General features: G+C 37.6%; 2 protein-coding genes across 3 annotated transcripts in view; both read left to right on the top strand.

Moving 5' to 3' along the window:
- Positions 14,960–17,608, top strand: LOC104758014 (cysteine proteinase RD21A). Its single transcript, XM_010480814.2, has 5 exons — positions 14,960–15,504; positions 16,078–16,313; positions 16,410–16,550; positions 16,666–17,115; positions 17,213–17,608. Exons 1-5 carry the CDS (start codon positions 15,030–15,032, stop codon positions 17,297–17,299), a joined length of 1,389 nt encoding a protein of 462 aa, XP_010479116.1. The 5' UTR covers positions 14,960–15,029; the 3' UTR covers positions 17,300–17,608.
- LOC104758013 (F-box protein At1g47056) overlaps positions 19,094–20,509 on the top strand; it is a 2,895-nt gene continuing 1,479 nt past the window's right edge. The window contains exon 1 of one of the 2 annotated variants that reach the window (XM_010480813.2): positions 19,094–20,297. In XM_010480813.2, the coding sequence (XP_010479115.1) occupies positions 19,272–20,297 (1,026 nt within the window). In that variant the 5' untranslated portion in view covers positions 19,094–19,271. Of the gene's footprint in view, positions 20,493–20,509 lie in introns of both variants that reach the window. The other variant, XM_010480812.2, reaches the window with a different exon arrangement.

Genomic DNA, 20,509 nt, shown 5'->3' with positions numbered 1-20,509 from the left:
TTCGACGTCTTCATCAAATTTGTAGGGAATTGAGTCATCTTTCCAATGCCCTTTATTTCAAGCCAATCGGAGGTATGGTTCAAGAGTTATAATCGTTTTAGTGGATGCGTATACACCCAGCTCGAACCAATACCACTCTGGATCGAGCCAACACCACTCTGGATCGAGCCAACACCACTCTGGGTCGAGCCAACACCACTCCACTCGACCCTGCTTGATCAAACACCCCTCCACTCGACCCAGCTCGACCGACGCACTCGCAGGATTGACGACACCCGACTTGGACAACCCGATTCCCGAACCGATGCTCTATCTTGTCGTTTTATGTTCTAGGGCTTTCCATGTTTTTCTATAAATACATTTTGTTAAGTTTTTACAGAGAAAATTTTTTTTATCTACGTTTCTGTTATTTTTTTTAAGGTTTTACCTAGCCACCAAAATGTTTTGAGACTTTGTAATCCGACATCTTTGAGATTATTCAGTTTTTGCATTTGATTTCTTCTACAAAATTATTCATCTTATTTTTATCTATCTAATAGATGCTTGATTCAATTTTTTCTACGTTTTTATCGTTGATGATGATTTCTAGATCCGAGTAGTGTTAGAGTTCTTGAGGATAGGATAGATTAGGTGGAGGATCTTAGGATGTAGGGTGTTTAAGCTTTGATTTGTATGATTCCCTTATGGACTAGAGTTCGAAATACTAGTTTCTCTCTGATCAATTAGAACTAGGTCTTAGACATTTCCACACCCATAAGGTGTTTGATGAAATGTCTGACCAACTATTGCCAGAGACTTACGTTCCTAGCCTACGAGATTAGTTGTCTAGGATGTTTGTTGACGGGAATGAACTTGTTTGTCATGCCATGCTTGATCATGTTTCTCTAGCGAGAGCTAGGTTTGGAAGTGGTTGAGTCTGAGTAGCTTCTGTCAAGAGATTGGATTAGCTAAGTCGTGATGTTCATTGTTTAGTTCATGCATAGACTCGTTTCTGTTTTCATTCATTTTCGCTTCTTGTCATGCATTCTCGTTTCTAGTTCTGTGACTCATTTCCGTTTTGCATTTTGATCATTCTAAGATTGTTAGACAAACACTCTTTTTGAATTGGCTTGACTTGTGATTGCTTGATTGCATCTTGATTATTAGCAACATCCCATTTGGATTGACACCTTAAGTACTACAACACATAAGGTTAATTGNCACGCGCTCGAGCCACCATTCGAGCCACCAGTTGAGGGATTTAGCTTTCGACGTCTTCATCAAATTTGTAGGGAATTGAGTCATCTTTCCAATGCCCTTTATTTCAAGCCAATCGGAGGTATGGTTCAAGAGTTATAATCGTTTTAGTGGATGCGTATACACCCAGCTCGAACCAATACCACTCTGGATCGAGCCAACACCACTCTGGATCGAGCCAACACCACTCTGGGTCGAGCCAACACCACTCCACTCGACCCTGCTTGATCAAACACCCCTCCACTCGACCCAGCTCGACCGACGCACTCGCAGGATTGACGACACCCGACTTGGACAACCCGATTCCCGAACCGATGCTCTATCTTGTCGTTTTATGTTCTAGGGCTTTCCATGTTTTTCTATAAATACATTTTGTTAAGTTTTTACAGAGAAAATTTTTTTTATCTACGTTTCTGTTATTTTTTTTAAGGTTTTACCTAGCCACCAAAATGTTTTGAGACTTTGTAATCCGACATCTTTGAGATTATTCAGTTTTTGCATTTGATTTCTTCTACAAAATTATTCATCTTATTTTTATCTATCTAATAGATGCTTGATTCAATTTTTTCTACGTTTTTATCGTTGATGATGATTTCTAGATCCGAGTAGTGTTAGAGTTCTTGAGGATAGGATAGATTAGGTGGAGGATCTTAGGATGTAGGGTGTTTAAGCTTTGATTTGTATGATTCCCTTATGGACTAGAGTTCGAAATACTAGTTTCTCTCTGATCAATTAGAACTAGGTCTTAGACATTTCCACACCCATAAGGTGTTTGATGAAATGTCTGACCAACTATTGCCAGAGACTTACGTTCCTAGCCTACGAGATTAGTTGTCTAGGATGTTTGTTGACGGGAATGAACTTGTTTGTCATGCCATGCTTGATCATGTTTCTCTAGCGAGAGCTAGGTTTGGAAGTGGTTGAGTCTGAGTAGCTTCTGTCAAGAGATTGGATTAGCTAAGTCGTGATGTTCATTGTTTAGTTCATGCATAGACTCGTTTCTGTTTTCATTCATTTTCGCTTCTTGTCATGCATTCTCGTTTCTAGTTCTGTGACTCATTTCCGTTTTGCATTTTGATCATTCTAAGATTGTTAGACAAACACTCTTTTTGAATTGGCTTGACTTGTGATTGCTTGATTGCATCTTGATTATTAGCAACATCCCATTTGGATTGACACCTTAAGTACTACAACACATAAGGTTAATTGAACCTGCTAGGACATACAAAAATCCTAGTATCATGCATCTCAATTGTTGTTTGTGGTGTGCAGGTATGTGACGTGGAATCATGGCGATGAGGAGGAGGATAATCTAGGGTCTCAGTTATTGTGTTATGGTTAAGTTCTTGATGTTCGAACCTTGGATAGAGTTATGATAGGTAGTTGGATAGAATGGTTAGGGATGTTATTGTATTGATGATATGTTGGTTTTGTGTTGTTGGTATGCTTCTGCTGTGCATATTGGTTGTTGTTGGTTTATTGATGAGTTGTAGTTTGGTTGGTTTAATTAAGTAGTATGAGATGTTTAATTATATATTGTTATTAATTAAAAAAGCTGGTCGGGTTGTTTCAAAACTCATTCCGGTGTATAGCTCCATCTCAAAGTATTTTTATCGATAAATGTTTTGAAAACAGTGAGAGGAAGCTTGTAACGCGAGGAATCATAAAAACAACCATGTTTGCCAAGAACTATCGTGGACACAAAGATCGTGCACCTAGCACACTACAAAAATTTACATGTGTGCTAAGGCGGAATTATAGCTTCACTCCTCACACCCTTTTTACATGTGTTAGACTCAAATAAATTGACACTTGTTTACTTCCAAAAGCTACACCCCTCACACCTTTATTACAATCAACTCTACATAATGTTTATCTCAATGATGATGTCTTAGGGAACTCCAAGACATGGTCATTACCATGTTTTACTTGATGAAGATAACTAAAACTATATGTATACAATAATTGATGTGAATGTAACTGAGACTGGTGGGCTTTAAGTGGGCTAGCTGAATAAAAGAAGTGTTAAAGGTATTGATTCTGATTCAATTTTTAGTGGCTGGTTTAGTCATTGGTTTGAGAAGATTTGATAACCGTTCTGGAGCTTAATGAACTGGAATTGAAGAAGCAAGAGATACCTTCTTTTCGCGAGAGAGAGTTTGTTGTTTTATGTCGGTGTTGGTATAAATACCGAAGAACGATTCATCTTTTTCTCTAACGTTTTCATTCTTGTAATAGTAACTGAGAGTGACTCCATTGTTGTAGAGCTCTGCCCTGAGATTGTATTCATCACTTTGATATAGTGGATTGCCGAACTGATTCGCCCTTAGACGTAGACTAGATCACATCGATATGGTTAAATTGGGTAAACAAACTCTTGCGTGTTCTTGCGTTCGTTGTTTCTTGTTTAAGTATTTTGCTATTCGTTTCTTGTGTTGATTAGAGTTGTTATTTGGCAATTGATTACGATTGGGTTGTGAATCGGAGGCTTAGTTCTTAACAAGAAGGAAGTGTCAGCTTTAAACTAGCTTAAAAAGTTATGGTCCTTGTTCAATTTTCAGAAAATAAGCCTTAATTACATTGAAACAAATTTACAAAACTTTTTTTGACCTTAAAATAAACTATTTTTATGTTAATTTAATATGGTCCCAGTGCAAATGTATACCTTGCACCCCTGTCGCATGCAATAGTCATATTAGGCCTTTTATCGAAATACATCTGGACAATGTTTCTCTTTTACCTTTGTCTCTTTTCCTCTTCATTCCTTCTTCTGACTTCTAGCCTCAATCTCCATCTCTATTTCTTCTGAATCTCATCCCTTTCCTTGTTACTCTCTTGATAAGCCCCATTCTGAGCTTATCAATAATCTAATTTCAATGACGATCCATTTCAGTTCAATTTGTAAAACATAGGTGGTTTTTTCGGATTAAACATGGTAAATTAGCAATTAAGGAACAAATTCTGTAAGTTGGCTATTATTCAAATAGGTAGTCAGATCCAATGGCCAAAGAAAGGTACTCCACACAAAAAAGGTTATGTTTCGAGTTTTTTTTGGTATAATATGTTAATTCGAAGTGTTAATTGCGATGTTGGAGGTATAGTATTCTAATTATACACTTTGTATATTTCTTAGCAAGATCCAGTTTAAGCTAAAATGACCGGATGTAATACACATGATGAATATTTGTAACTATAGTATCAACGTTCCCAAAAAATTTGTATATCGTTAATGTTGTTTTCTTGTTTTCTCTGTTTTTGCTAGTAATTATGATTGTGAGTGTATAATATAGTTTTATATAAATCGACCAAAATAGAAATTGTAACTCTTGTATCAACGTTTCCAAATTTTTTGTATGTTGTTTTCCTTTTCTTGCACATAATTCGATTTTTTTTTTTTTATCAAATTAGATAATCCGCAAATTAAGCTCGGAACCTCTCCTGCTGAATTGAATGTGTTGAGATCGGATTTGATATTCGTAAGGTAGCTCGAAAAACAAAAATGTTGTCACTCGAACTCGTTGGATTAAAATATATATCTATGTCAACTTCAAATATTTTCGAGCTACCTTACGAATGGCCAAGCACGCAAGCACGTTCATGGAACTTGATGTTACACGTATATGGATTATTGTACGTTAAAGAGCCCTTAAACAAACCTCTTCAGTCTTTTTTTTTTCTTTTTTTCTTTTTTTTTTCTTTCGATGAATACATCTACGGACAAATTAGTTGAATGTTGTCCATCCATAATTAGAAAAACATATGTGTTGGAAGGACGAACAGTTTTCTTATAGGTTTTCCCTTTCCATATCATATCTAATTTATGCTTCTAATATGATGATTTTATTATTCTAAACGGATTATTTATTGTTTAAATTCTACAACCAAGTGGTGATAATTCATTTAAACCCAAATTATCAATTCAATAAGTTCATAAATTGGGTTAGATTGAGTTTACCCATTATATTTTGCGGTGAAAATATGTATTTTTAAAAATGTTGATTTGGTTAACAATTTAATATGTTCTGTTAAAAAACAATTTAATATTTGGAAAGAATAAACTTTTTAAATAGCTGCAAAGATTGTGGAAACAAATATTAGAAAGAAAAAAAAAATTCAAAGAAAAATTCTAAAATACTGAAAAAGGAATTTATATAATTTTTAATTCAATCTTAGGAAAAACTGTATTTCTGTGGTCCATTGACTCCATTCTATCACATGGTTAAATCAACCATATGAACATGGTGCAAAGTGAACCACATATATATTACATAACACGAATTTTGTTGCTGTAGGTAGAATCATTTGTCATAAGAAACTGTATAAATGATTTGCTGGGTGAAAAGTAAGTTGATAATTTGTAATTAGATAGAAAGAAATTACAATATCTTCGTATCATAGAGTTAACAATGACCAAAAACAAGTTTTAAAAAGAAAAAGTTTACCCCTCTAATAATATAGGAGAAATTTTAGGGCCTAAGCCCAAACTTGTTAACAGTTAACACATCCTTAGTTATTTAAACAAAAAAAAAGTTGACTATGTCCACCCAAAACTTTATTGGGCCATAACTGGACTTACGGTTATATTTATCTTGTTAATATTGTGAATGTAACCTAGGTTAATGGTACTCGATGTATATAAGCCGCTTAGGCATAATCAATAAACGAAAAGAAAACCTTTTACAACCTCATAGGTTTCTTGACATGGTATCAGAGCAAAGATCTTGACTTCTCTTTGACCTCGTTTGATTGAAATTCTTTTACCTCCAATTTTTATTTCATCATGGCGTCTTCTCCATCTTCCGCGATTTCGATGAGTTCATCGGTTCGAGCTACCACTGAATCTCGAAGAAAAACGATTTCACCCTATGATCTCTCTTCAGGTGATAATCCGGGCATCGTCATCCCCAAACCTTTGCTGTGTGGTCCGAATTATGATGCATGGGCAACAAACATGCGATTGGCTCTTACATCTCAGAAGAAATTTGGGTTTGCTGATGGATCGATTCCCAACCCAGGAATCGATTCAGAAAATTATGAGGATTGGATTGCAAATAATGCTTTGGTGGTTTCCTGGATGAAGTTGACAATTGCAGATACCATCTCGGATTCAATGTCTCATCTCGATGATTCATACCAGCTTTGGACACATATCCAAAAACGTTATGGTGTGAAGAACGGGCAGCGTGTTCAGCGATTAAAGACTGAACTTGCTATGTGTCGACATTAAGGTGTGTCTCTAGATGAGTACTACGGCAAATTGTCTGGTCTATGGAAGAGTTTGGGCGATTACCAACAGGCCAAAACAATGGAAGAAGTGCAAAAAGAGAGAGAAGAGGACAAGCTGCATCAACTTTTAATGGGTCTCGATGAATCCGTTCATGCAACAGTGACGTCCTCTCTCCTCTCTCGAGTTCCTTTACCTTCTTTAGAAGAGGCGTATAATGTGTTGCAGCAAGAGGCAGAGTCCAAGTTGGCGAGTCAGTTTCATAACGAACGGGTTGATGCTGTCAGTTTTACGGTTCAAACGCAATCACGTTCGTCGCCGTCTCCGATGGAGTATCGTAATCACACTTACAAAATTTGTGGAAAGATTGGACATTTTGATGATAATTGTTTTCGAAAAATTGGCTATCCTGCTTGGTGGGTAGAAAAGCCAAAGAACAAGAGTTCCTCTGGAACAAATGGTGGTCGTTTCACTAGTCCAGCTCCGCTTCAGACCTCTCGTCCTCGTGGTTCCAATGAAGCTCCTCGTGGTGGATAAGCTAACACTGCAGTGGTTTCTCGTCCGCTTGGTTCAGCTCTGCACACAACGGCTCTTTCTGACGTTGATCGTGTGGGTCTCACCGGTCTCAATGATCATCAATGGAAGTCGTTAACTGCTTTCTGAATGCAAGTCTACCTCCCCCGATAACCTCAATGGTAAGTGGTTTTTTGAGTCTTGGATTATTGATACTGGTGCATCTAATCACATGACTGGCTCTTTGGATTTTTTAAGTGAGGTTTCTGATATGCCTCTGATTCTCATTAAGCTTCCTGATGGTCGTTTTACTATGTCGACTCGTCAAGGAACTGTTCGAATGGGTTCTTCTCTATGTTTGCAAGCTGTGTATTTTGTAGAGGAACTCAAATGTCACCTTATCTCAGTCTGTCAGTTAACTCGTGACAGTGGTTGTGTCTTTCAGATAACTGATCGGCTGTGCGTGGTTCAGGAACGCACTTCGGGGATGGTGATTGGTGCAGGTGAACAACGACACGGTTTGTATTTCTTTAGAGGAGTGGAGATTGCTTCAGCAGTTCGAGGGACGGATTTGCAGTCTTTGGAGCTGTGGCATAAGCGTTTAGGACATCCTTCCTCTAAAGCATTGGATTTTTTGGAGTTTTCTAGAAATAGCAGTTCCTTTGATTCTCATTCATGCCAGACTTGTATTAGAGCAAAACATACTAGAGATTCTTTTCCTTTGAGTACTACTAAATCTCAAAAGGCTTTTAATTTAATACATTGTGATTTTTGGGGTCTTTATCACAAGTCAGCTCTTTGTGGATCACGGTTTTTCTTAACTATTGTTGATGATTATTCCCGTGCGGTATGGATATACCTTCTTACTTCCAAAACAGAGGCTCCAACGCATCTGAAAATTTTTTTGGCTCTTGTTGAGCGACAATTTTCTGCTAAGGTTCGGACGATCCGCAGTGACAATGGATCGGAATTTATTTGTCTTCGTGATTTCTTTGCTTCCTCCGGCATTATTCATGAAACCTCTTGTGTCGGAACTCCGCAACAGAATGGTCGGGTTGAACGGAAACATCGACATATCCTCAATGTTGCTAGAGCACTTCGTTTTCAAGCTGCTCTGCCTATCGAATTTTGGGGATACTGTGCTCTCACAGCGGGTTACCTTATTAATCGAACTCCCACAAAGCTTTTAGATGGCAAAACACCATTTGAACTGATTTACGGTCGACCTCCTCCACTTCAACATTTACGTGTTTTTGGTTGTTTGTGTTTTGTTCACAATCAAAAGCATGGAGGTGATAAATTTGCACCAAGGAGTAAGCGATCTGTTTTTTTGGGTTATCCCTTTGCAAAGAAAGGATGGAGAGTTTATGATTTGGACACTGGTCTGGTTTCAGTTTCTCGCGATGTTCTCTAACAAGAAATAGAGTTCCCCTTTCTCGCCCTTGGTAGCGCTATCTCTCCATCTCTACCGGTATCGCCTTCTCCTGGTTGTTGAATCTCTTATTCCGGACGACGATGGTTTCAGTATGGTTCAAACTGCACCAAATTCTAGATCATCACCTTTGGTTGTGGCTCCTCCGTCGACATCAGTCTCGTAAACAGAGGATGCTCTGCCTGCTTCATCTCACACGTTCTTGGATGATATCTCAACGGATTTATTTGCTCCGTCGGTGGAAAGCACACCATCCTCACCGTCTGCGTTATCTCCGTCGTCGACACTAACAGACACGTCGACTGATCCTTCTCTTTCTCCCTCTCTGTCAAGTTATGTTCCTTCGTCTTCTCACTCCGACATCGAACATCTTTGGCGTGGGTGTCGGATCAAGAATCCTCCGGTGAAACTTGCAGATTACGTTACTACTCTACTGCATCGACCATATCCGTCTGCCACACCTTATCCCATTGATCAGTTTCTTTCTAGCTCAAGATTTTCGGATACGTATCAGGCATTTCTCTTGGCTATTACTTTCAGTCATGAACCCACATCCTACAATGAAGCAGTGCTTGATGAGAATTGGAGGAATGGTGTACAAGATGAGATTGTCGCACTTGAGGATCGCGGTACGTTCACCGTTTGTACTCTTCCGCCTGGTAAGAAGGCATTGGGGTGTAAATGGGTGTTCAAACTTAAATACAACTCTGATGGCACCTTAGAGAGACACAAAGCTCGATTAGTTGTTCATGGGAATCATCAAAAGGAGGGAGTTGATTTCAGTGAGACTTTTGCACCAGTGGCTAAGATGGTCACACTTCGGGCATTTCTACAACATGCTGCATCAAATAACTAGGAGGTTCATCAAATGGCTGTTCATAAGGCGTTTTTGCATGGTGATCTTGATGAGGAAGTATACATGCAGTTCCCTCCGGGTTTCCGCACCGCTGATAAGACTCAGGTTTGCCGGCTTCACAAGTCTTTATATGGTCTAAAACAAGCCCCTCGATGTTGGTTTGCAAAATTAGGGTCTGCTTTAAAAGAATACGGGTTTGAACAGAATATTTTGGACTACTCTTTGTTTACATTCTCTGATCCTTCATCGTCTCTCCATGTGCTTGTGTATGTTGATGATCTGATTATTTTGGGTAGTTCTCTCGCCGTCGTTGACAAGTTCAAACATTATTTGAGTGATTGTTTTCACATGAAGAATCTTGGTCAGCTTCGTTACTTTCTTGGAATCAAAGTGGAAAGGAATTCGACTGGTTTTTATCTTTGCCAGCGCAAGTACACGCTTGACATCCTCACCAAAACAGGTTGTCTTGGCGTTAAACCTGTATCTTTTCCTGTGGAGCAAAACCACAAACTTGCATTGGCCAAAGGAAAAGATTTTGCCCTTCCTACTCGTTATTGCAGTCTTGTGGGACAGTTGATTTATCTCAGTGTTACTCGGCCTGAGTTGTCTTATGCGATCCATGTTTTGTCGCAATTTATGAGTAAACCGAAAGAGGCACACTGGACTGCTGCTCTGCGTGTTTTGTGTTACTTGAAACACAGTCCGGGTCAAGGTATTCTTCTCAAAGCTAATACGCCTTTGGTTCTCACTGGCTGGTGTGATTCTGATTATAGCAAGTGCCCTATCACTCGCCGATCTCTCACGGGTTGGCTTATTCAACTGGGCGATTCTCTGATCTCATGGAAAACTAAGAAGCATGATGTTGTTTCTCGTTCTTCTGCTGAAGCGGAATATCGTGCGATGGCTGACACGGTCTCGGAAATCTTATGGCTGCAAGGTCTGTTACCATCTCTTGGCATCGATTGTTCAGCTTCTACGGTTTTGTATTCCGATAGTCTCTCGACGATTTTCTTGGCAAAGAATCCCGTTTACCATGCTCGAACAAAGCATATTGAGAATGACTGTCACTTTATTCGTGATGAGATTTTGCATGGTGTCATTACACCTATTCATGTGTATACTTCTCAACAACTTCCCAATATTATGACCAAAGCTTTGGGGAAGAAAGAGTTTGATGCTTTCCTTGTCAAGATGGGTGTTTGTAATCTGCACACTCCATCTTGAGGGGGGATATTGGGCCATAATTGGGCTTACGGTTATATTTATCTTGTTAATATTGTGAATGTAACCTAGATTAATGGTACTCGTTGTATATAAGCCGCTTAGACATAATCAATAAACGAAAAGAAAACCTTTTACAACCTCCTAGATTTCTTGACAAACTTTCTGCCCATATTAGTCTTACTGTTTTATTTTTCTTAAATGTTCCAAATATGAAAAAATTGTAACGTTCCAAAAATATACAAGCACTAATGAACTGTATCAATAAGCACTTTACGCTGAAGTATCCTAGGGAAAGAGTCATACTAGGATGTGCAACGCATCCATGTTGCAACCCTTTCTTAAACCGAAAGAAAATAACAAAGAACTGTTATACATAATTTCAAAACTGTTGAACTATGAATGGATATTGGTTGCAAGTAGTGTGGTTTCTCATGGTTGACTGGAGGATGGAGGTGGGTAGGTACAACAAGGCAGTTCACCGTTTTCTCAGAGTTGAACGTTCACCGTTTGTACTCTTCCGCCTGGTAAGAAGGCATTGGGGTGTAAATGGGTGTTCAAACTTAAATACAACTCTGATGGCACCTTAGAGAGACACAAAGCTCGATTAGTTGTTCATGGGAATCATCAAAAGGAGGGAGTTGATTTCAGTGAGACTTTTGCACCAGTGGCTAAGATGGTCACACTTCGGGCATTTCTACAACATGATGCATCAAATAACTGGGAGGTTCATCAAATGGATGTTCATAATGGGTTTTTGCATGGTGATCTTGATGAGGAAGTATATATGCAGTTCCCTCCGGGTTTCCGCACCGCTGATAAGACTCAGGTTTGCCGGCTTCACAAGTCTTTATATGGTCTAAAACAAGCCCCTTGATGTTGGTTTGCGAAATTAGGGTCTGCTTTAAAAGAATACGGGTTTGAACAGAATTTTCGGACTACTCTTTGTTTACATTCTCTGATTCTTCATCGTCTCTCCATGTGCTTGTGTATGTTGATGATCTGATTATTTTGGGTAGTTCTCTCGCCGTCGTTGACAAGTTCAAACATTATTTGAGTGATTGTTTTCACATGAAGAATCTTGGTCAGCTTCGTTACTTTCTTGGAATCAAAGTGGAAAGGAATTCGACTGGTTTTTATCTTTGCCAGCGCAAGTACACGCTTGACATCCTCACCAAAACAGGTTGTCTTGGCGTTAAACCTGTATCTTTTCCTGTGGAGCAAAACCACAAACTTGCATTGGCCAAAGGAAAAGATTTTGCCCTTCCTACTCGTTATTGCAGTCTTGTGGGACAGTTGATTTATCTCAGTGTTACTCGGCCTGAGTTGTCTTATGCGATCCATGTTTTGTCGCAATTTATGAGTAAACCGAAAGAGGCACACTGGACTGCTGCTCTGCGTGTTTTGTGTTACTTGAAACACAGTCCGGGTCAAGGTATTCTTCTCAAAGCTAATACGCCTTTGGTTCTCACTGGCTGGTGTGATTCTGATTATAGCAAGTGCCCTATCACTCGCCGATCTCTCACGGGTTGGCTTATTCAACTGGGCGATTCTCTGATCTCATGGAAAACTAAGAAGCATGATGTTGTTTCTCGTTCTTCTGCTGAAGCGGAATATCGTGCGATGGCTGACACGGTCTCGGAAATCTTATGGCTGCGAGGTCTGTTACCATCTCTTGGCATCGATTGTTCAGCTTCTACGGTTTTGTATTCCGATAGTCTCTCGACGATTTTCTTGGCAAAGAAGCCCGTTTACCATGCTCGAACAAAGCATATTGAGAATGACTGTCACTTTATTCGTGATGAGATTTTGCATGGTGTCATTACACCTATTCATGTGTATACTTCTCAACAACTTGCCGATATTATGACCAAAGCTTTGGGGAAGAAAGAGTTTGATGCTTTCCTTGTCAAGATGGGTGTTTGTAATCTGCACACTCCATCTTGAGGGGGGATATTGGGCCATAATTGGGCTTACGGTTATATTTATCTTGTTAATATTGTGAATGTAACCTAGATTAATGGTACTCGTTGTATATAAGCCGCTTAGACATAATCAATAAACGAAAAGAAAACCTTTTACAACCTCCTAGATTTCTTGACAAACTTTCTGCCCATATTAGTCTTACTGTTTTATTTTTCTTAAATGTTCCAAATATGAAAAAATTGTAACGTTCCAAAAATATACAAGCACTAATGAACTGTATCAATAAGCACTTTACGCTGAAGTATCATAGGGAAAGAGTCATACTAGGATGTGCAACGCATCCATGTTGCAACCCTTTCTTAAACCGAAAGACAATAACAAAGAACTGTTATACATAATTTCAAAACTGTTGAACTATGAATGGATATTGGTTGCAAGTAGTGTGGTTTCTCATGGTGGACTGGAGGATGGAGGTGGGTAGGTACAACAAGGCAGAAAATAAATAAATTTACATGCCATCTTGATACTATGTCCAACCTGCTGTAGCCATCATGTCTCTCGCTCCATTAAAAGCATGTGAAGTGATTCCGTGATTAATGAATCGTTTACAGATCGGACTTATATGGTAGATTAAACAGTGAAATAACGAAATAGCTGAATAATTGTTAGCAGAACAAAATAAGTTAAGTAAAAATTTGTGAATTAATTATAAAATGATAAAAAGTAATCTTAGTCGTGCGTGTCTTATATTTTCTAATTATATATTTCTATAGCCGAATTATGTCTTGATAAGATGAAAACATAACTAAGTGGTATGCCACTCATATTTTATATATATCAATTATGACCATTGGAGAAGAGTTCTCCTTTAGACTATGAGTTTTTTCTTTTGTTTGTTAAAGAGACTAGGAGAGTAGGAGATTTAGTTGTGTCTGGATTGTTTTGGCCATACGTGCACACTTGTGCAATAGCGTAGAATAATAATCCGTTAACTCTAGATATGTTGTCAATAGCGGACCTAGGACTGTTTTTTACCCAGGTCAGACTTAAGTAAAAAAGAAAAATTAATGGCTACCAAATGTATTTTTACTTGTAACAATAAAGAAATTTTTGAAATTTGGGGAGGTCAAATGACCCCCCTTTCATGTACGTAGGTCCGCCGGTGTATGTTGTAAATTATTATTTTCATTTTTATTCTTCAGCAATAATCATATAAAGTCATCAGTATGCACGTAAATGAGTGAGTTTTTTTTTTTTCTTTCTTTCTTTGTTCAATATGACTTATTTTATATGTAACTCTCGTTTACATTATCTCTTTTCAGTGAAACAGACGGCAAGAAAGGCAAGTAATCTAATCTCACAAGCCAACTGCTTCTTCAAACCATTTTAATTTAAATTGTTTCGAGTGTGCCAAATAAATTATAGAATTATTTGAGTCTTTTAGTTTAGGAAGGAATCATAATAATAGAGACATGTCTACAATAATGTTTATTTCTTATCGGTAACTTGTAAGACTTTAGATCCATCCATAGTAGTATCACAAATAACTCAATAAGAATCTCGCGTACATAATCAATCCTATCCACGCGCTGAATCTGACGCGCTCCAATTTGTGTGGACATGACATATTTTGGTTTGCCAAATCAAACCACACTGACGTCTCATCTCTTCCTTCCCCATATTTTGTCTAACCAAAACCAATAATTGTGGCCATCACATTTAAATCTTTTCATTTTTACACTATTGTTTTTTTAAAACTTATTTGTTTAACCGCCTTAACTTTTGAAAATATCTCTACCAACTCTGAAATTAATTAGGATTTTAAAACCGGATTTTGGTCTCAGAAATTTTTATTTTATCTTTAATAATGGTAATAACAAGAATAAATATACGATACATATGTATTAATTTAAGAAGAATTTGATTAATTTTTCCTAGTAGAAAGGTTTGAATAACAATTTCGGCCTAGTGTTTTTTCAATTAAAAAAAAAAACTGAAAATGACATGAATTTAAAAAAAAATTAGAAAAAGGGATATGCGAAAAAGGATGATAATTATTAAAAATAATTTGTTTTGGCTTTATTTCTCTCAGTTTTTTCTAACATAGATCAACAAGTTAATATCATTTTTTCATTATATAACCTTTTTTTCCTAATAACACAATTTATTTATCCTATTTTCTACATCTTAAACTTTAGTTCACTATAGAGTTATAAAAATTTCCAACCCCCATATGATATCTTATCTACAAAGAAGCCCATACATGAATTATCTTCATTTATATTAGATCCCTTATTTGTTTCTTTTTTCGGTTTAGATTCCGTTTCAACTTGTTTGATGCACACATAAGTTTTTCTTGTTTCGCTACCTGTTCAAAATTCATTTGGATTTTTCCTATCTATTTTCAACTTTCTAATGAAAAATTTGGAACAAGTCACCATTATTATTTTAGAAATGAAATAATAGTGACAAACGAAAACATAAAAAATAGGAAAAGAAACAATTATTACGCTTATCTCATTTGGCTTTAAATATACCCCACCACCATAGCTTGTCCATCATACAATCGTCTTCTTCATCTTTTTCTCTTCTTCTTCAACAAGAAAACACTTGAAGAAGAAATGGGTTACCTTAAGCCAGTCATGGCGATCCTTTTCCTAGCGATGGTCGCAGTTTCATCGGCCATGGACATGTCAATCATCTCCTACGACGAGAAGCACGGGGTCTCCTCTTCCGGTGGCCGGAGCGAAGCAGAGGTTAGGAGTATGTACGAGGAGTGGTTGGTGAAACACGGGAAGGTTCAGAACCAGAACTCTCTTCTTGGTGAGAAAGATCGGTTCGAGATCTTTAAGGACAATCTCCGTTTCATCGACGATCACAACGAGAAGAATCTTGGTTATAGATTGGGGTTGACTCGTTTTGCGGATCTTACCAACGATGAGTATAGATCCATGTACCTTGGAGCTAAGACGCACAAGAAAGGTGAGAGAAGGACTAGCCATCGGTACAAGGCTCGTGTCGGTGATGAGCTACCGGAGTTTGTTGACTGGAGGAAAAAAGGAGCCGTGGCTGAGGTCAAAGATCAGGGAGGCTGCGGTAAGTTTCAGTTCACTAGATCTAACTCTAACCAATCATTTTGTATTTTACTCTAGTATAGTAATATTCTTATAATATCTCTCTGATTTTTTCAAAAAGTATTGGAACTTCTGAAAATGACATAATTGCCCCTTCAGGAATGAGGGTGGTCTGTTGGCAAAACATAACTCAGTTAATGTTATGAAATGAATTTAAGTTGACAAATCATCAGAAGCGTAGAGGTTATTACTTTATTAGAGACTTGTTTAAATTGACAAATATTTGTAGCTTTGTGGTTTGTATTAGTACTTTAGTAGTCGTTGTGACATTTAGCCTGGGTTCAAATATGCAGATTACAGATGAGGTTTTGTTCGGTTGGGAAATCTTGAATATATTCATTTTGATTATATGTAATGCGTAGTCAAAATTATCAAAGAAATTGCCAAAAGATCGAGTCGGTCGGTGGGTGATTGTTTATTAGTAGAAATGTTCTGTTTGATATTAATGGTTTATCTTGTAAGCTGATATAGATGACATAAATGAAGTAAAGTAACTAATTTCATCTTGTTTGTTTTGTTCCTTTGGGTAATTAAGGGAGTTGTTGGGCGTTCTCAGCCATTGGAGCAGTGGAGGGGATAAACCAAATCGTAACCGGAAACTTAACAACCTTGTCCGAACAAGAGCTGGTCGATTGTGACACTTCATACAATGAAGGTTGTAACGGAGGTCTCATGGACTATGCTTTTGAGTTCATCATCAAGAATGGTGGAATCGATACAGACAAAGATTATCCTTACAAGGGTCTTGATGGACGTTGTGACCAGATCAGGGTAAGTACATTGGTTTTTGTTTTGATCAGGAATTACATTTGATCACTAACAACTTATGATTCTTATATCAATCCCCTCGTGGCTTTCTTGTTTCAGAAAAACGCTAAAGTTGTCACAATCGATTCCTATGAGGATGTTCCTGTTTACAGCGAGGAATCGTTGAAGAAAGCAGTTGCTAATCAACCCATCAGTGTCGCCATTGAGGCTGGTGGTCGTGCGTTCCAGCTCTATGTTTCGGTAACTAAATAAGCCATCTTCTCGTAGTTATTAAGTAGCTTTTTTTTATCTCAAAATGTTCATAGTGCTACTCACTTGTGTTCTAATGTGTTGATGTGTTATTTTCCTCTTTAAGGGTATATTTGATGGAACTTGTGGAACACAAGTAGACCATGGAGTTGTGGCGATTGGATACGGAACTGAGAACGGCAAAGACTACTGGATTGTGAGAAACTCATGGGGTAAAAGCTGGGGAGAGAGTGGATACTTAAAGATGGAGCGTAACATCGCCTCTTCATCAGGAAAATGTGGTATCGCAATTGAACCTTCATACCCGGTCAAGAATGGCGCAAACCCGCCAAACCCGGGACCTTCACCTCCATCTCCCATCAAGCCACCAACCCAATGTGACAGTTACTACACTTGTCCTGACACCGCTACTTGTTGCTGTCTCTTTGAGTATGGAAAGTATTGCTTTGCTTGGGGATGTTGCCCATTAGAAGCAGCCACTTGCTGTGATGACAACTCTAGTTGCTGCCCTCACGAGTACCCGGTTTGTGACATTGATCATGGAACCTGTTTAATGGTAAGTTCTGATTCTCTTACTTTCAATAACACATACAATTTTAAAACGGTAATGCTTGAATCTCACCTAATCCTTTTTGGGAATATGTCATTTGCAGAGCAAGAACAGTCCATTAAGTGTTAAGGCCTTAAAGCGTAAACCCGCAACGGCATTCTGGTCCCTAGGAAGGAAGAACATTGCGTAAAGAGAAGATGAAGGCAATGAACAATTGCTTCTTCAGAGAGGACGACTCTGACTCACACATGAGAGAAGAGATATCTCTGAAGGGATTTATCAGATGTTTTTTAATGTTTGTTGTTTATGCCATAACTAGATTACATAAAAAACAATGCAGCTGTTGGGTTTCGTGTATATAGAAAAAAACACCCTAAGTTTCATAGTTGGGTTTCATTGATACAGTAAATTTATTGTTAATTCAAGAAAGTTTAATATTCATGGCTATGTTATGGAAGATCCCTTTGCTTCTATGAAATAAAGTTCCACATTCCGTCCAGATCATTTTTGCTTTTAATTTAGTAGGATCTTTGGTTGTTACGAAGTCATCAGGCATGGCCTAACTTTTTTAATCTATAACACGATCTAGTGGAGTTAAACTCCATTAAAAAAATCAGAGAAATGAACCGTTAACTATTTGATTTTCCCCTAAAAAAATTAACTTTTTAGTTTTCGTTTTAACAAATTAATTATTTAATTTTGATTTTGTTTTTGAATTTTTTTTTTGTTTTGTTTTGAAAGGTTTTTTATGTGTATCCTTTAGAACCGGTGAATTTTGTCTTTTTAATTAATCATAGTATATATATTTTTTTTTTCAAATTTAAACTATATATTTCTTAATATTATTATTATTATATACAAGGCTCTTCATATCTCAAATTGAGTTGTTCTAAGGTAACATTGATACTATGCATTCAGGCTCCAATATAGTCTCTTATTCAGACTTTCAGAGCCGACCATGACTAAGTTAGCAAAAGCTTAGGCTTGCGGCCGCTTAAACATACACCTATTTAATCAATACATACTTTTTTGCACTATATTCGGTAGCTCTGTTAGTTAAAAGTGAATTTTTTGTTGGATTCGACCCTCATAGAGGGAGGTAATGTTTTTTTTTTAATAGTTCATAGATAATTATTTGGTCAAAATTCTTTTTTTTTTGGTATACGGCCATCGATCACATAGCACCGCCTCTAGCTATATTTGGGACAGAAGCACATGAAGTTTGGGAAGTATAGTGTTCTTTATTGACTGAAATAAGCAAACTCCAACATAAAACGAAAATTCCAAAATTTCTAATTTATATTTATTGAACTTTACCAACTTTCACCAAAACTAAACCTTTTCTGGGTATTTTGAATAGTCTCTGATAGTATATATTTTAATTAATTATGTAGACTAAAAAATTCAAAATCATAAAAAAAGAAAAAGAATTAGTAAAACAAAGAAGTCCAAATGAGAATTTCAAAATTAACCTTTTTAAAAAATGTTCCCTAATTTTTAATTAAAAATGTCACAAAAAATATAATATTTATCCAATATTTGTGTAAGCTTATAAAAATATACACAAACTACATATATATTGTATATTTTATAGAGACCTCTTAAAAACTTTAGAAAAACTATGCAAACTTATTCTCAATTAATTAGGTTGTTCAAAAAAAAAAAAAATTCTCAATTAATTAAAGTTTAAAGGTAATAATTCTAACTTGTCCTTTTCCTTTTAAAATATAATTTGTTGATTCTCTTCTTTATTTATTTTAGATGTTACTTTCTTAATTAAATAACATAATAACAATACCAATTAATAGAGTAAAAGAATCAATAAATATATTAAAATCTTCCTCAGTTTGTTTCCTCTAAAATGGGTTCTAGAAGAGAACCATATTGTTTTGAAAAACTTAAAAACAAATACAACACCATATTATAACTAAAATAATAATCACACAACCCAACAGAACAAACCGAAACAAAAACAAATAAAACAATTTCACACTCTTAAGCAACAGCTTCCCCAAAACTAATTCTCAACCTTTCCCTTTAAATTAAACCAACGCTCAAATCTCTCACTAACCGACAATAACCAAAATATCAAAATCAAAATCAAAATTCTCCTCTCCGCCGCAGACGACGACGACGACTACGACCATCGGAGACCTTCGTGGATGGGCCAATCAACCTCCGCCGCCGGCAATTCAATCCTTAATCAACGGAGAACCAAATCGTTCTCACTAAAATTCCCGATTCAATCGCTCGAATCTGAGATTTCACAACCTGACTACACATCGTATTTACCCGACGAGTGCTTAGCTTTAGTCTTCCAGTTCTTAAACTCCGGTAACCGGAAAAGATGTGCTCTGGTTTGTCGACGGTGGATGATCGTTGAAGGACAGAATCGTTACCGTCTCTCTCTCCATGCTCGTTCAGATCTGATTACTTCGGTACCTTCTCTCTTCTCTCGATTCGATTCCGTTACGAAGCTCTCGTTGAAATGCGACCGTAGATCTGTTAGTATCGGAGACGAAGCGCTTGTTAAGATCTCTCTCCGGTGTCCGAATCTGAAGAGGCTTAAGCTTAGAGCTTGCCGTGAGCTCACCGATGTAGGTATGGCTGCTTTTGCTGAGAATTGTAAAGGTTTGAGGATATTCTCTTGTGGATCTTGTGATTTTGGAGCTAAAGGTGTGAAAGCTGTGCTTGATCACTGCTCGAACCTCGAGGAGTTATCGATTAAGCGTCTCCGTGGATTCACCGATGTAGCTCCCGAGTTGGTTGGTCCTGGTGTTGCTGCTTCGTCTCTTAAGTCGATTTGCTTGAAGGAGCTTTATAATGGTCAGTGTTTCGGTCCGGTGATCGTTGGTGCGAAGAATCTTAGATCTTTGAAGCTTTTTAGGTGTTCTGGTGACTGGGACATGCTTCTTCAAGAGATGGCTGTTAAGGATCATGGTATAGTTGAGATACATTTGGAACGGATGCAAGTGAGTGATGTAGCTCTCACTGCGGTATCGAATTGCTCGAGTCTTGAGATTTTGCATCTTGTGAAGACACCTGAATGCACGAATTTCGGATTAGCTGCGATTGCAGAGAAGTGTAAGCGTTTGAGAAAGCTTCATATTGATGGTTGGAAAGCGAATTTGATTGGGGACGAAGGTCTTGTGGCTGTGGCTAAGTTTTGCTCTCAGTTACAGGAACTGGTTCTGATTGGAGTGAATCCAACTACGTTAAGTTTAGGAATGTTGGCTGCGAAATGTCAGAATCTCGAAAGATTGGCACTTTGTGGTTGTGATACGTTTGGTGATCCTGAGCTTTCTTGTATTGCGGCAAAATGTCCGGCTTTACGTAAATTATGTATCAAGAACTGTCCCATTTCGGATGTGGGAATCGAGAATCTTGCAAACGGATGCCC

The sequence above is a fragment of the Camelina sativa genome, chromosome 17 (genome assembly GCF_000633955.1).
Source record: "Camelina sativa cultivar DH55 chromosome 17, Cs, whole genome shotgun sequence".
Taxonomy (NCBI): domain Eukaryota; kingdom Viridiplantae; phylum Streptophyta; class Magnoliopsida; order Brassicales; family Brassicaceae; genus Camelina; species Camelina sativa.
This window is presented reverse-complemented; position numbering and strand designations above follow the sequence as displayed.

Coding starts and splice junctions, on each gene's coding strand:
- LOC104758014 (XM_010480814.2), top strand. CDS start 15,030: ATGGGTTACCTTAAGCCAGTCATGGCGATCCTTTTCCTAGCGATGGTC. Junction 15,505..16,077: donor CAAAGATCAGGGAGGCTGCG/GTAAGTTTCAGT, acceptor TGGGTAATTAAG/GGAGTTGTTGGGCGTTCTCA. Junction 16,551..16,665: donor CGTTCCAGCTCTATGTTTCG/GTAACTAAATAA, acceptor TTCCTCTTTAAG/GGTATATTTGATGGAACTTG.